The following is a 13,755-nucleotide window of genomic DNA, read 5'->3' as shown; positions in this document are numbered from 1 at the left end:
ACAACTGGTCTGACATCTCTGCATCCAGACAGACACAGGAAGGATTTTTTCATGGAAAGGGTTGTCAGGCATTGGAATGGACTGCCCAGGGAGTCAGAAGTCGCTGTTCCCTGAAGGTATTCAAGGAACGACTGGACGTGGCACTCAGTGCTCTGGTCTGGTTGACAAGGTGGGGATTAGTCAAAAGTTGGACTCGACCTTGGAGGTCTTTCCCAAACTAAATGATTCTGTGGAGTCAGAGACCAGTAAACTCCAGGCTTCACTCCTGCTTTGGCTCAGCAGATGGTTTGTTTTGAATGTCATTCCTGCCTGGCTGGGGAGGGAAGGACACTGCCCTCCGGTTGCAGTGGGAGCCGGCGAGGCTGTCAGTATTGAGTGCGCACGTGTTTTACTTGGCCCTACTCCTAAAATAATTGTTTGGCCACAATGGAAGGTGACAAGCGAATCAGCTGTGGCCCCACAGGGAATATCAGGAGAAAATCCCCAACCACTCACATGTCTGTGGCTGTGCTGCTCTGAACTGCAGCATCACATCAGCCCAGGGTCAGCCCCCACCAGCCCTCACTCCTGCCCCACCAAGTTCTCCTCTTGGATCAAATGGCTTCCGTCTCACTGACAAGGAAGAGTCACCGAGAGCAAATGAGGGTGCACCAACCTTTATCCGAATATGGCCAGAGCTGCTCTTGAAAAAACAGAACCCTGCTCAGCTTCTGACAGGAGCATGAAAAGCACAGCCAGAATCACTGGGAACATTGATATTAAATTAACAAATATCTCTACCCAAACATGCATGTACTGCAATTGCTCAAGGCTGTAAGTATGAATAAATTTGGATGGATTTTCACTGGATAACATGAAAGACAGATTCTTGACACAGAGATCACCTGCGACTCAAGTTTCCAATTCTTCCTCCAACGCATCAAAAGATCATCAGACCTGGACCCGGGAAAAATATTTTCCCCTCTTACTGTTTTCAGAAGCAGCTGAACCATTTTAGTCAATCAGGGTTTTCTGCGGGGGTTTTGTGGATTTTTTTCTTTTAATAACCAGAGGCATGAATAATTTCCAGCATGGAAAATTTCTGCCTAAAGAGCTAAAACTGGCATAGAATCATCCAACAGCCACACAATAAAGCCCTCCAGCAATGGCAACAGTCAGTGCTACCAAGCCTACCTAGAGCATTTTTTTCCACTGTGCTAGGAGGATCTGTTTCACTCCTCGCCTTTCAATCCAATTTCCACTGTACTGCACCACAAGTTTAAAATAAGGACACCAGGAAGCATGTGAGATAAGGGGGAAGGAAGGGAAAAACCACAGATTCCTTCATTCTTTCAACAGAGCCAAAAAGGAGTGGTTACTTTTTATTTTTTTAAGAAAAAGCTGCAAGGAACCAGGAAGGGGGGAGATGTTTGCTTTAAACTTTCCCATCTGCACAATGATATATATATATATATATACATATCTATATATCTATATCATATCTATATATCTATATCAAGTACCTCTGACTCCAAAGGTGCTCCAGGGTATTTTGCAGAGCCAATTTGAGGCTCTGACTCCAGACAGCCCCAGTGATGGCACTTCCCTTTTAGGACCGTGCATAGATCCAGCCAAGATGGAAGGGGATGGAGACAGGAAGGATGGTCACTCTTCCCTAAATTCCCTAAATTCTTTCCTCACAAGGAGCAAGGCAGTTCAATGAAACAACACAGCTAGAGGCACCATTTTATCAAATAAACCCCAAAAGATTGTGCCCCCTTGCAGCAAACAACAGAATGAGCTTGGCCACCACCTTGGAGCACCAGTGAAGATAAGATGCTGTGGAGAAGGAAGCACGAGTTCCATTTCCTTCCAGCCCTGGCTGCTGCCCAACAGCTGTTCCCTGTTTATTTACTTTAGTATTTCCTTGGTTACACAAGCAGCTGCACACAGTTTAACCCCTGCCTGCACCAGAAGCTGCCCATGCCACCCTACCTGGCCCTGCCCAGCAAGATGATACAGGACAGCACCACAGGGCAGGGGATGGACAGCCAGGGTCCTGCCAAAGCCAGGCTCTTGCTGGACTGTGGCCTCTACACGGTCAGATCCACAGCTCTGCAGAAGGTGCCCTGTTGGGCAGGGGGCAGGGCACCACTGACGTGAGCAGCATCTCACACAATCCCAGGCTCCACAGGCTGACCTGAAGCCAGGCTGAACCTGGGAAAGCCATCTGGATTCCCAGGGGCTTGCTCTGCTGGGCGGGCTGTAACTTTAGTGGTGTCTGGATGCAGCGATTTCAGGAAAGGCATCCTCATTCCCAGGCAAGCACTGCACCCTTTGAGATACAACCTATAGCAATGCTCAGCGTCACGTGAGTGGGATGCTGGAGGCAGAGGGTGCCCAGCTCCTCTCCTGGTCCCACACAGCCCAGGAGTGACATACCAGTGGCCCTTCTGGCAGCTGCTGCCGATCCATAGATCACTTCATGCATTTTTCTTTTCTCCTCTGCACAGAGCCTGTTCCAGCAGCTCAGTTTGTGTTTTGGCTCATAAAGCTCAGCCAGACCCCTTGGCTCATCTCCACCAAGGAGGGGGTGGAAAACACCCTTTGCCTGCTTACCCAGAACACTGGCTTTGGCTTTCTGCAACCCAGCCTGTCCCAACTGCCTTTCCAGCCTCCTCCCTCCCAGCTCCATTTTCCTCCTGGCTCCCCCCTGCACCAGGAGGTAAATGAATCATAGAATGGCCTGGGTTGGAAGGGACCTTACAGATCATGTAGTTCCAAGCTCCTCTGCTGTGGACAGGGACACTTTCCACAGAACCAGGTTGCTCAGAGCTCCATCCAACTGGCTCTAAACACCTCCGGGGATGGGGCAGCCACAGCTTCTCTGGGCAACCTGTGCAAGTGCCTCACCACCTTTACAGGGATGAATTTCTTCCTAATATCTGACCTAAACCTACTCTGTCAGTTTGAAGCCATTCCCCCCTGCCCTGTCACTACATGCTTTTGTAAAAAGCCCCTCTCCATCTGTCTTTAGGCTCCCTTCAGGTACTAATGCAGATGTTGCCAGCTGCCCTCTGGGCTAGCATTGGCCCTCCCCAGAATGTCAGCCAGTGGGACAGCGATCCAGGGAATCGTCACTTTTCCGTGGCAGCCCTGGTTTGATGTGATAGCCACTGGGAAAGGCACGGTATGAGCTCCACAAGAATGGAATTTGGGCCTAACTTGACCAAAATCCTCCCCCAAAGCAAACAGAAAGACCCCAGTAAAATCCCCACCAATTGCAGAGATTTCTGTTGCAGGAACTCAAACACACTGAAGCAGCCTTGGGCACACTTAGCCCAGAAACTGACAGCAGAACATTAAAACTGGGACTTGCAAAATACCCAGGATGTTCCCACTGATGTGCAAGGGGCACCGGAACGAAGAATCCGTCCAGTTTTTGAGGTTGCTTTTTTCTTGCTTTCTCAAGGATGCCCGAAATTATGGTTAGGTGGCCTCGAATCAAAGCATCTTCTGGTAAATCACAGAAGGCATGGTCAGCATAAGGCAGAAACCACACAGCTCAACAGACCTTCCGAAGTTAAAACCCCAAGAAGTGGACAAATTCTTACCTGCAGGTCGAAGAACTTGCTGTACCGTCGGTATATGACCTCTGTGGATCCATTGGACCAGGTGACCTTGATGATGTAAACCTGTAGGGAACAGAGGAAGGAATCAGAGAGGAATGACCCAACAATCCACACCACAACCCAAAGCTGTCAGCACAGCCCCCAAGGCTGGGTGTCAACCAGGGAGTTCACAGGAGCGCTTAAAGTCATTTCAGAGATACCAGAACGTAAGTAAATTTAAATTATTAAGCTTCACTGCTGCAGTTTAACTGTCTACTAAATGCTTATGGCTGTGAACTGAGACAGCTCCCTAGCTCAAAATAAGGGCACACACTAAACGTGAAAGGGCACCTCCGTGCAAAAACACAGTTCAAGTCCCTCCCAGACACATTATGAGTTAATAACTGAGCCTTGGCCATCCCATCTACAGCTGCAGCATCAAGTTTGATGCCAAGATTCCAGAGTGGCCCCCACACCAGCCTGGCTCCTGGCGCTGGGGCTTGCAAGACCTCAAGTCCCCAAGGTCTGAAACTCTATCTGTTCTGCAGATTCATAAGCAGCTCTGAGATTCTGGGTTCTTTCTGGGGTACAAACCACCCTCCTGATTCTTAAAGTGCTACACAATCAATCCTAGTCATTGCAGGTTATTCACAGACCATATGACCAGGCTCCTACTGGTGATAAATGCAAAACAAAAAACAAAACCCAGCCCATTTCATCATTTGTTCTTCTGTGAAAGACAACAAGCAAATAGAAGAATGAGACAATTCTTTATCTAATGTCATCACTTGTTGTTCACAGAAACCAAAAGATAACCCTTGATGAGATGCCAGTGTAACACTCAAGTGATGCAAATCTCAAATTGATAACAGATTGACTGAGCAGAACGAGGGCACAGTCATTTTTTTCTCCTAACTCACGTCCTCATTTCCCCCAGAAATTCAAGTATCAACTCACTGAAGCAGGAACAAAACATTAAAAAGCCCAGGTGAAGGGACCTGCTAGAACTTCAGCTAACACAATAAGGCATGAAGGCTCTTAGAATGCTGATGTTTTGGTATTTAAAAAGAATCCCCTCAAGAGTTTCACAAGTTTTCTCACTGAGATCCCCATTTTTCCAGATTCTGGAATGAGACCAACATCCCAGCCCAATATCCAAACTCAAACACCAGGAGATCACATGGATAACACAGCACTCAATTATTTGAGCTCATCAAACTTACTCAAATGATGCACTAAAAATCTAACCAAAACCTTGCTGCTGCTCAGAGGGCTAGCACAGCATGACCCACTGAAGTGAGGAGACTCCTGAGGAATGTCAAACTCCTCCCACTGGAATCACTTCCAAATTAAGAAAGATGAAGCAAGTTCTTATTGCTACAATAAAGAACTTCCCTACTTTCAACCCAGCAATTCAACATCCACTTTTGTTAAACCAGATGATGAGCCCAAACACAGCTGTGAGCTGGCTGGGTGTCACAGTACCACCAAACCTCTCCCAGACCAAATCTGAATCTCTTCTTTCATTCACAAACTCTTAGTTCTGAGCCGAAAGACCTGCACTTTCTACGTGTTAACACAAGGAAGACAGAGGGCTCCTGCAAGACAACATCTGTGCCAGCTGTGGAGATCTGGATAAACCACATTCTGCTGTGAGGGGGCACCACAGCATCAGCAAACTAAGTGTTAACTTGATGCTAAGTGAGTGTCCAAGCTGCCTTTACCCTCGTCCCAGGAGCTGCCAGCAGGCCAGCATGAGCTCATTTGGGTTGGAAGCTCAGCTGATATCCCAGCTCTCTTACCAGTCTACAGCACTTCACGGGGTTATATCACTGCTGGCTGCCTGCCTGGAGAAAGCCTTCCACTGGGGCAGCAGGAAGAGCCAACTTTTCTTCATTGTTTATTCCTATCCTGCCTTTATTTGGAGTCAACAGCTTATTAGACTGGGATTTTAATCAGGATGTGGATTTACTCAAGCCAAAATGAATTCAGAGCTCTTAAGGGTAATAAAGCCATGAGATTTGAAGGCACACCACACTTTATTGCAACCTTTGCTATTAGGGAAGGAGTATTTCTCCTAAGTGCTGACCTCACTCCTATTTTGCTGAAATGCAGATCTCCCAGGAGTCAGGGTAACAGTTTCTTGCACATCCCGCTTAAACAGCAGAAAGGTCTCCAGGCGTATCTCCTCACCTCCTCATGGAAAGCAGAAAAGATGGGGAAGCCCACAGGAACAGGACCTCCTCAGTATCTACAAAATCACTGCCTCAGTAAAGCTGGATTCCTCTTTCCTTGGGAATATCTCTTGTCCTCTCAACAGTCCCATCCAAGGTATTCTATTGACCAGAACCATCACAGATCTTGGTCTCTGCCAATACCTAATCCAGTCCCTGCTGTCCTGGGGATAAAAAAAGACACCAGAAAACACAACTCAGGTGCTCTCAACTAACAACGAGAGTGCAGATTTGGAAAGGTATTAACAGTGCCCTTGGCCGCCCAGCAATGGTTTCAAGAGGGACTGGAGATGATGAGGCACCAAGCTCACACAAGCACCTACACATTGCCTTCTCAGGTGCTTTTGGAAGACACTTGCAACAATCAAGACAGTTTTGAAAACATTGCATTTGGTTCAAAGTTTCCCCTCCTGGCCTGGCACTGCACCACGTCCTGCCAGGAACAGCCACCATTAAGCAGCAGCCCAAAAAAATCCAAATTTTGTCCTGATAGGAGCCTCCCCATCAGCTGCTCCCTCAACCCCCAGTCCTGTAGAGGCTGCTCCGAGGACAGGCTTTTTCCCAGCCTGGCTGTGTGGGTGAGAGCATGTGGAAAGAGTTATTTCATGGGTCTTCTCCAGCTCCAATTTCTACAGTCCTTCAAAGAAATAACACAGAAAAACCACCAGCAGACCTTTTCCGTGGAAAGAGCGAGGGGATCTCCCAGGGCTGCAGCTGGCACTGCCTCTGGGACATACACCCATAGGGAGCACTGCTGGGAATGGGGGGGCTGCCACTTGGATCCCTCTCCAACATTTCCTTGCAGAGTGGGGAGAGCCGAGCAGATGGCAGGGAGGCAGCGGGCGGTCGGATCCAGGAAGGGGGCTCTGCAACCCCATCCCGTGGGCTGGGCCCCTGGCCAAAACCAACAGGCAGAGCTATCTAAATATTTACAGCCTTTCCCAGGCCAGCAGCAAGGTCTGCACCATGGAAGGGAACTAGCTGACTTGGTGAAACTCAGGAACCCTCACCTCCTCTCCCTCCCTCTGGAAAGGACACCCTACCCTGCCCCCCTCCCAACCTTGAAAGCCTCCATCCCTCCGTTCCAGCCTCCATCACTGCACGTGTCACGCCAGACCCTGCAGCGAGGGCTGATGCCTGAAGGCAGTGGGTCAAGCTGAGCTTTGGAAGAGGCAGAATCCACCAGGACTGAACCCTCCTCAGCTTCACTTCAGTCATGGGTTGGAGAGACTAGCTGAAATTCATATCTGTGTTTCCAAAATCCTTGAGATGGAGCTCACGGCATTTGTCCTCCTAAACCAAGGCCAGAGGAGAGGCACAGAGCTGTCAGGGCCACTCCAATACACTCAAAATCCTGCTCTCAGGTTTAAAGGAGCCACAGACACCCCCTCCATCTCCCATCACTCCTCTCCCTGTCTCCAGCTTCCCTGCCCTTGTGCCATGAAACCATGGTCCCATTGCAGCATGTTATGGAGGCATTCCTGGCGGGACAACCTTGTCAGAACCTCAGCAAAGGCCAAAGCAAAGAAGCAAGGCCTGCCCTCCAATCCTTGGGAGTACAGAGGCCACAGGGACAATTTTGGAGGTGTAGGTGGATCTTGTTTAATGCCAGATGAGAGGAGCATTTCACACAAACACCAAATACTCTCCACGCTCCCATCCCCTTGGAGGGCAGAAATGGAAGAGATTCTTCAAAGACAATGGAAACCTGCAGATTCAAAAGGCAGAATTATGATAGCTTCCATGGGGATTTGGCTCCCAAACTCCCTGGGATCTCCAAATTCCTTACACTATAAGTAACTGGTCACATACCAACTACTCAAAAATTACCAGTTGGGAAGTGTAACAACGGGACCATTACTGCACAATATTCTCCTTGGTCACATTAGAAAGCAGGTGCCCTAAATGGAAACATAACCTGGAAAAAAGCCCAGGGAATCCTGCAGTCCACCCAGTGGACACCATAAGCTCAGTCCTCTCTGGCATGATCTGGCATCTGTCACTGCTCTCCCCTCCCCAGCACCTCTGGAGAGGCAGCTCAGAAGGAGAACAGGCCAGTGGAAAATAGGACTGAAAACCCTCAGAAGGGAACTGTCAAAAAATGACAGTTTGCTAAAATAAATGCAAATGGCACTTGGCCAACCGTAACAGAGCTGTCAAAGAGAGCTGCCAGTCAGCTCGGACTGCAGCAAGGGCTCTGCAGCCCCGGGGGAAACACGTCGGCAACTCGCAGCGCAAGAAAGCTGGAGGGAGATCCTCCTGGGCAGGATGGCAGCCCAGGCAGGGAGCAAGCTCCAGTGTTGGGCATCACCAGAAGAGCAGGGAGGCTGCAGGAGCCAGCTCAGATCCACATCCAGAGCAGTCAGAGTCACGGGGACTAGAGCGCGGAACAGAGGGGAAGAGAAGCCAGTGCAAATCATCTCTATCTGAAAGGGCAGCCAGAGACTTAATTATTTTTTTTTTCTTTTCCTCTTGAAGAAATGAAGTAGCATAAGCCCTGGGAGCAGTCAAACACCAGAAGTATTTTTCCAGGGACTGCTGAAGAGCCTCGGTGTTGCAGACAGCAGTGGTTGCTGGTGACTTCGACTGCTTGAAGGGACTGAGAACTCCAGAGCCCTTCACAAGCCCTTGGTCTTGTACCTTCCCCAGGAGGCACATTGTCCCATTCAATGACGTGGGTAGAGAGAGGAGATGATTCAAGCGGGTGACTTGAGGCAACAGAATTAAGAACAGACACTGAAAAAAAAAAACCAAAAAACCAAACCAGAAACAGTTTCCCGTTCTTGAAACGCAAGGTTGTGTGGCCTCCTAGAAGAGGTCTGGGCTCCTTGCATAAACACACCATAGACAAGCTGGGAAGCAGCCTGGACTGCTTAAGTTTGAGTAGGAAGAAGGCAGACTGAGGTTACAGGAAAGCCTGGATCTACATTTTCAGCCTTTCTCCTTCCACAGGAGCAGTTTTCCTAAGTTTTACATGGAGACTTGCAAGGCATCCTGGCTGGGGGTGGGCACACATAATGCCCACAAGTAAAGCTTTGGGAGAGGGCAGCTCCTGGCTGGCCTGGGAACTCTCTGCCTGGCACAGTTGAACCAAGCAGCAAGTCCAGCCCAAGTTCAGCACCATCCAGCTATGCCAGTTCAAGCCCAAGTGCAGCACAGCCATAACAACAGCAGTTCCCCTGGCATGGCACAGCCCTCCTTGTGTGGCTCTGCAAAAGCCCCAGGGCTTCCCCTACATCCCTGTGCCCAGAGCTCCCACACACCAAGACCCTGTTGTTCCCACACTGGAAGCACGTGGACAACATCAGGGTGGAAAGTAACACCACTGTCACTTGGACAGACACTTCCACAGGGATGCAGGGACATGCAGCTCTGCCCAATGGGCACCAGTGTAGGTCCCCAGCCTCCAGCAGAGCTCCTAGAGCAGAGCCAGACATAACAGCCTCCAGTGGAGTCAGAGCTGTCTGCGGAGCTGTTTCCAAAGGGTTGGAGCCTGTGTGGTCTCGGGTCCAGGGAGACTATGTACAATAAACCTCTCTGTGGAAAACTCCACATATTTAAAGCATCTCTCATCAGCAAAGGGAAAAGCATCAGTCAAAAGCATCAGTCTTTCTATTCCACTCGTGCTACCCCCGACCCTGAAACGCAGGGAAGTGGTGTGAGAGCCTCGCACCATCCCTTCGGCCACCACATGAGAAAGGAGTGCCGAGAAATCCAAAGGGGCAGAGAAACCAAAGCAGCTGAGGGACTGAGCCAAACCAGAGTGGGTTTAATATAGAAAAGGGAGTGGGAAATTGTAAGAGGAAAAGAAAAAAAAAAAGAGGGAGGTGGCTAGAAACAAAGAAAGTTCTTGGCATCAAGCTGCTGTGCTTGGCCTCTCTCCATCATCCTTTGCTGCTGCAGGCGTGTGGGGTTGGGGAGGGGAGCACAGGGCTATTGTGCCATAGGATGCCAAAGCCTGGAGCAGGAGAGCTGACTCCTAGCTCTGTCCCCAAACAACTTGTTACCCCCTCACTCCTGCTTTGTGCACAAGGAGAACTAGGAGAAGGGTCATGCTGGCTCAGATAGCACTGGGAAAGGCATGGAGAAGGTATTCCAGCAGCAACTGCAGGGCATCAGGGATGCTGCTGTGGTCCCTCTAGGAAAGGAGACAGGCAGAAGCAACAAGTCAGAGCTGCAGGGAGCTGGGCAACAGGGCTGCAGGTAGCATCAGGACAGGCATATCCTCCCCACCACAGCATATATCCCAAGCCAGCCTGCCCAGATATCGGGACTACAAAGCAGGCACCTTCCTTCGCTCCGATTCATCCCTTTGACTGTACCCTCTTCCCACTCCACTACTGCACAGCTTGCCAGGGCATAGCACTGCCTGAGCACACAGCCAGTGCTGCTGGGATGAAAAGTGCACACACATGAGGCTATGCCCAGCACAGGAACCCCCCTGAGCCCTGCTCAGACCCCTCAGTCGCACCACATATGCACCCGCTCGTTTGCTCTGAGTCACACTGAAGGTCAAACATATGGATTCTTTTGTTTCCCATTTCCCACTGCTACATGAAACGGCCGGAAGACAGAGATACCCTCCAAAGCAAAGCTGTGAGGGATCAAGGTCACCAGAGCTCTGAGCAGGCAGAGGCAGTGGATGGCCCCGGTGCTGGAGTTCACTGTTGGAACTGAGGATGAGCATCAGCTTTGCACACAGAGCTGCACCTGCCTCAGTGGTCGTGTGACAGGCAGGATTTGGCCCTTCTGCTGAACTGTGACATTCAAGGTTTTCAGCAGCCCTGACTGACATGACTAGGGAAGAAAAACAAAGCCTGATTTGCGTTTCAGTGCTGGTTTTCATCCAGCATTTTCATTCACAAGGCTAACAGGGCTCCCTTAAACCCTAACTCTGTTGAGAGGTGAGGTGGAAAGAAGGACTGGTTGGCTCTGTAGCGCTGGACAATGCATGAGGACAGGTCAAAATTTCTACCAGCTACAGGCTCCAAACCTGTGGCCTGCCTGGAGTGGGAGAGCATTAACCAGCCAGCAGGAAATGGGATGAGACATGGCAAAACCACAGGATACAACAGCAAAACATCACTAAGGATGCTGAGAAAGCCCTCAAACTTCTAGAGGTCACCAATACTCAGACTCCAGCTTCCTGGGCTAACACTTGTTTCATACACTCACTCTCTTTCATTCCTAGTTTGGTTAACAGACCCTGCTTCCTAGGTCTAAATGTACCCAGTTCCTTCGGTTCCCCACAGGACATTCCCACCATACCAAGAGCATGGTCACCCTTCCCAGAGGGCACAGCACAGGGGGAGTCATCCCCTGATGCCCTTCTTAAGCCACACAACCGGTATGATTCACAGCAGCAGAAATAAGGCAGCTGCACAAGGTGACACTGTGCCAGGGCCCCACAGAGCTCTGCTCCAGCCAGGAAAGCCAGGACCAGGGGACCATGACACACAGTCCATGGGACACAGGTTCTTCAGAAGGCACCTTCTGTTCTGTACATATAAGGCAGTGAAGAACCACTGAATCTTTAGATTGGGAGCACTCCTGTCTCACTTGCCATTCAAATGCTCTTCCATGAACATTCCATAATCAATTCCAGCTAAGCAGTTGGGTTGGGTTGGACAACCCATGAAACCACAGACCAGCCTCACCACTACAAGGAACAAGATACCTACCACCACATCACAAATTCCACATCAAAAATATAACACATATACTTTTTGAATGTAGTTTTCCCTCAAACAGGTTTTAAAATATCTATAGATGCTATCAACCAGATTCCAACGCGCACTGTTAATTACTTTGGCAAGGCAGCTGCCACAAATGAGGTGTTCACCTTGTTTAAAGTCTGCCATCTTGTAAACTGAGCTTGCAAAATAAATCTGTGCTGCTCACTGTTTAAGTTTCCCCTTTTCAAAGCAATATGTGTGTGCAAGGAGGCTGGGAATGGAAATCCTGCAAGACCATAGCCCAGGTTTCCCAATAAACTAACACAACCTAAAGCATGCTGCTCTCTTTCCTGTCAAACATATAAATTTGCTTTGTGCTCTAGAACAACTATTTAAGACTATATGAACTATGAAAATGTTCTTGGTGAGCAGGATGTAGAAATGAAGATGTGATTCAATGGCTCCGCTATTAACACATAGAACAACACACACACTGCAGCTGCATTAAAATGAAACATCCTGAAGCTTGCCCAAGGGAAAGAAAACAACCAAAATCTGGATTTAGTAGGGAAAAGCTTTATTTTAGGGCTTCTACTAGAGAATAACAAACACAATACTATAAAAAGATCCTACGTGAAGTCCTTTAAAGGAAAATTTAGTCTGTTTCAACTATGCCTTTGTTTTGGGTCTTTTCTGAATAAACATTCATTTATCAGAGACTTGGCCAGACCATAGAAATGGCAGTCTGCTACTCTGCCACTCAGAATGATTATTTTTAAACTTTACTCTTGGACTTTGCCTTTTCAGATTTGCAGTGTTGCTCTGGAGCCCTTGCCAACAGCGTCCCTGAGGGGCACAAGCTGTGATCACTTAACATATGATTATATGGAAAATGTTACTGCAGGGTGACCCTCCAGCCACTGCCTGAAGGATGGAGCCCCCTTCTTCACTTGGATGATGGGCTGCCACTATCCAGAGCATCCTGCAACAAACACCTGCACAAGGATCATTTCTTGCTGCCCCTTCCAGGCACTGCCCGTGAAAAAAAGCCTAAAGACACAAGTGGCACAAATGCAGTTTGGGGGTACAGGGCCGTGTTTGGGTCCCAAGCTGAACCCTGACACTCAGCTCATCACACGTTCAAGCTGGTACCCAGCTACCAAACCCTGCCTTGGACCTTGCTGGGTCCTTGCCCAGCCCAAGCCTCACAGTTTGGCAGAATATCGTGCCACCTGTTGTGCAAAATAGAACAAGTTTTTGTCTCAGGCAACACAATTCTTTTTGCTTCCATTACCAAGGTGAAAGGCAAACCACACGAGCCAGAACAGGACCAGCCTCTCCTACAGCCCTCCCCACTGCAGGCATCAATAAAGACTTTGAAACACTGATTTGATCTCTCTTTTCTGTGGGAAAGTGGAATTCTCAACTTTCTGCTGTGGCCTCACTACAAGCAACACAACTGCACCGTTGTCTAGGGAAGAAAAGCCTCTCGCTGATGCAGAGAGGAGCCCGAGCAGTGAAGGTCACTCACTGGTCAGACTAGCACAGAAGCAACAGGAGGAAAAGCCAGCCTGGTCCTCCAGCCTTCCCAGGGACAGTGAGAGCTGCCTCAGGGGATGGAGCAGAGCACATCTATGCTCAGCAAGGAGAAGCCAGAGAGCAAAGGTTTAACACGGACACTTTGTGGTTGACTCGGATTTGCAGTGTGCCAGCAAACACAGCCTAAAGATGACTCAGCCGTGATTTGCTGCCCCTCCTTTCCCTCTTGCAGGAGGAGGAAAAAAAAGAGAAGGTTTTGGTTTCATATAATTAACCGGTTTTGTGAATGTGCCTGGTTCCTATCGATTCCTTAAACAAGGCGAGCGCTCCCATTCACTCCAGCGCTGCTCCGGGAGGCAGCTGCCTGCAAGCTGCTGGCCCCTCCCTGGGCTCAGCCCCGCTGTGAGCCACGCTGGCTCATGCTGCTGGATTTCGGTCCAAGACAAGTACAGGGAAAGGTTAGAGGCAAAGGACTCGGCTGAGGAGGGAGCGGAGGCTGAACGGCCGGACTGCACAGCTGGCTGTCATGAACTGCACACAGCCGCCTTCGCCCACCACCCCGGCAGCTTCTGCTCCAGTGTCCCCACCCAGCTGCCCCACCACACAGCTCCCTTCTCAGCAAACATTTCTGTCCCAGTTTTAAAGCCTCACAGGGATTATCTGTGCTATGCCCAGCTCCACCCGACTCGCCACTGCGGGTAGAGGGTGAGCAGGAAC

General features: G+C 49.5%; 1 protein-coding gene and 1 long non-coding RNA gene across 11 annotated transcripts in view; one reads left to right on the top strand and one right to left on the bottom strand.

Annotated features, from left to right (window-relative positions):
• LOC126638554 (uncharacterized) overlaps window positions 1-13,755 on the top strand; it is a 1,011,613-nt gene that overhangs the window by 767,856 nt on the left and 230,002 nt on the right. The window lies entirely within an intron of this gene.
• Window positions 1-13,755, bottom strand: part of SH3PXD2B (SH3 and PX domains 2B) — a 71,238-nt gene that overhangs the window by 55,972 nt on the left and 1,511 nt on the right. For all 4 annotated transcript variants that reach the window (XR_007628620.1, XM_050312498.1, XM_050312497.1 and 1 more), the window contains exon 2: window positions 3,594-3,674. Coding sequence is in view for 3 of the 4 variants with exons in the window: in XM_050312498.1 (XP_050168455.1) it covers window positions 3,594-3,674 (81 nt within the window). In the remaining variant the exon portion in view is untranslated. The remainder of the gene's footprint in view (window positions 1-3,593; window positions 3,675-13,755) is intronic.

This window comes from Myiozetetes cayanensis, unplaced genomic scaffold, assembly GCF_022539395.1.
Source record: "Myiozetetes cayanensis isolate MyiCay16 unplaced genomic scaffold, myiCay2020 scf17, whole genome shotgun sequence".
NCBI classification, from domain to species: Eukaryota; Metazoa; Chordata; class Aves; order Passeriformes; family Tyrannidae; genus Myiozetetes; species Myiozetetes cayanensis.
This window is presented reverse-complemented; position numbering and strand designations above follow the sequence as displayed.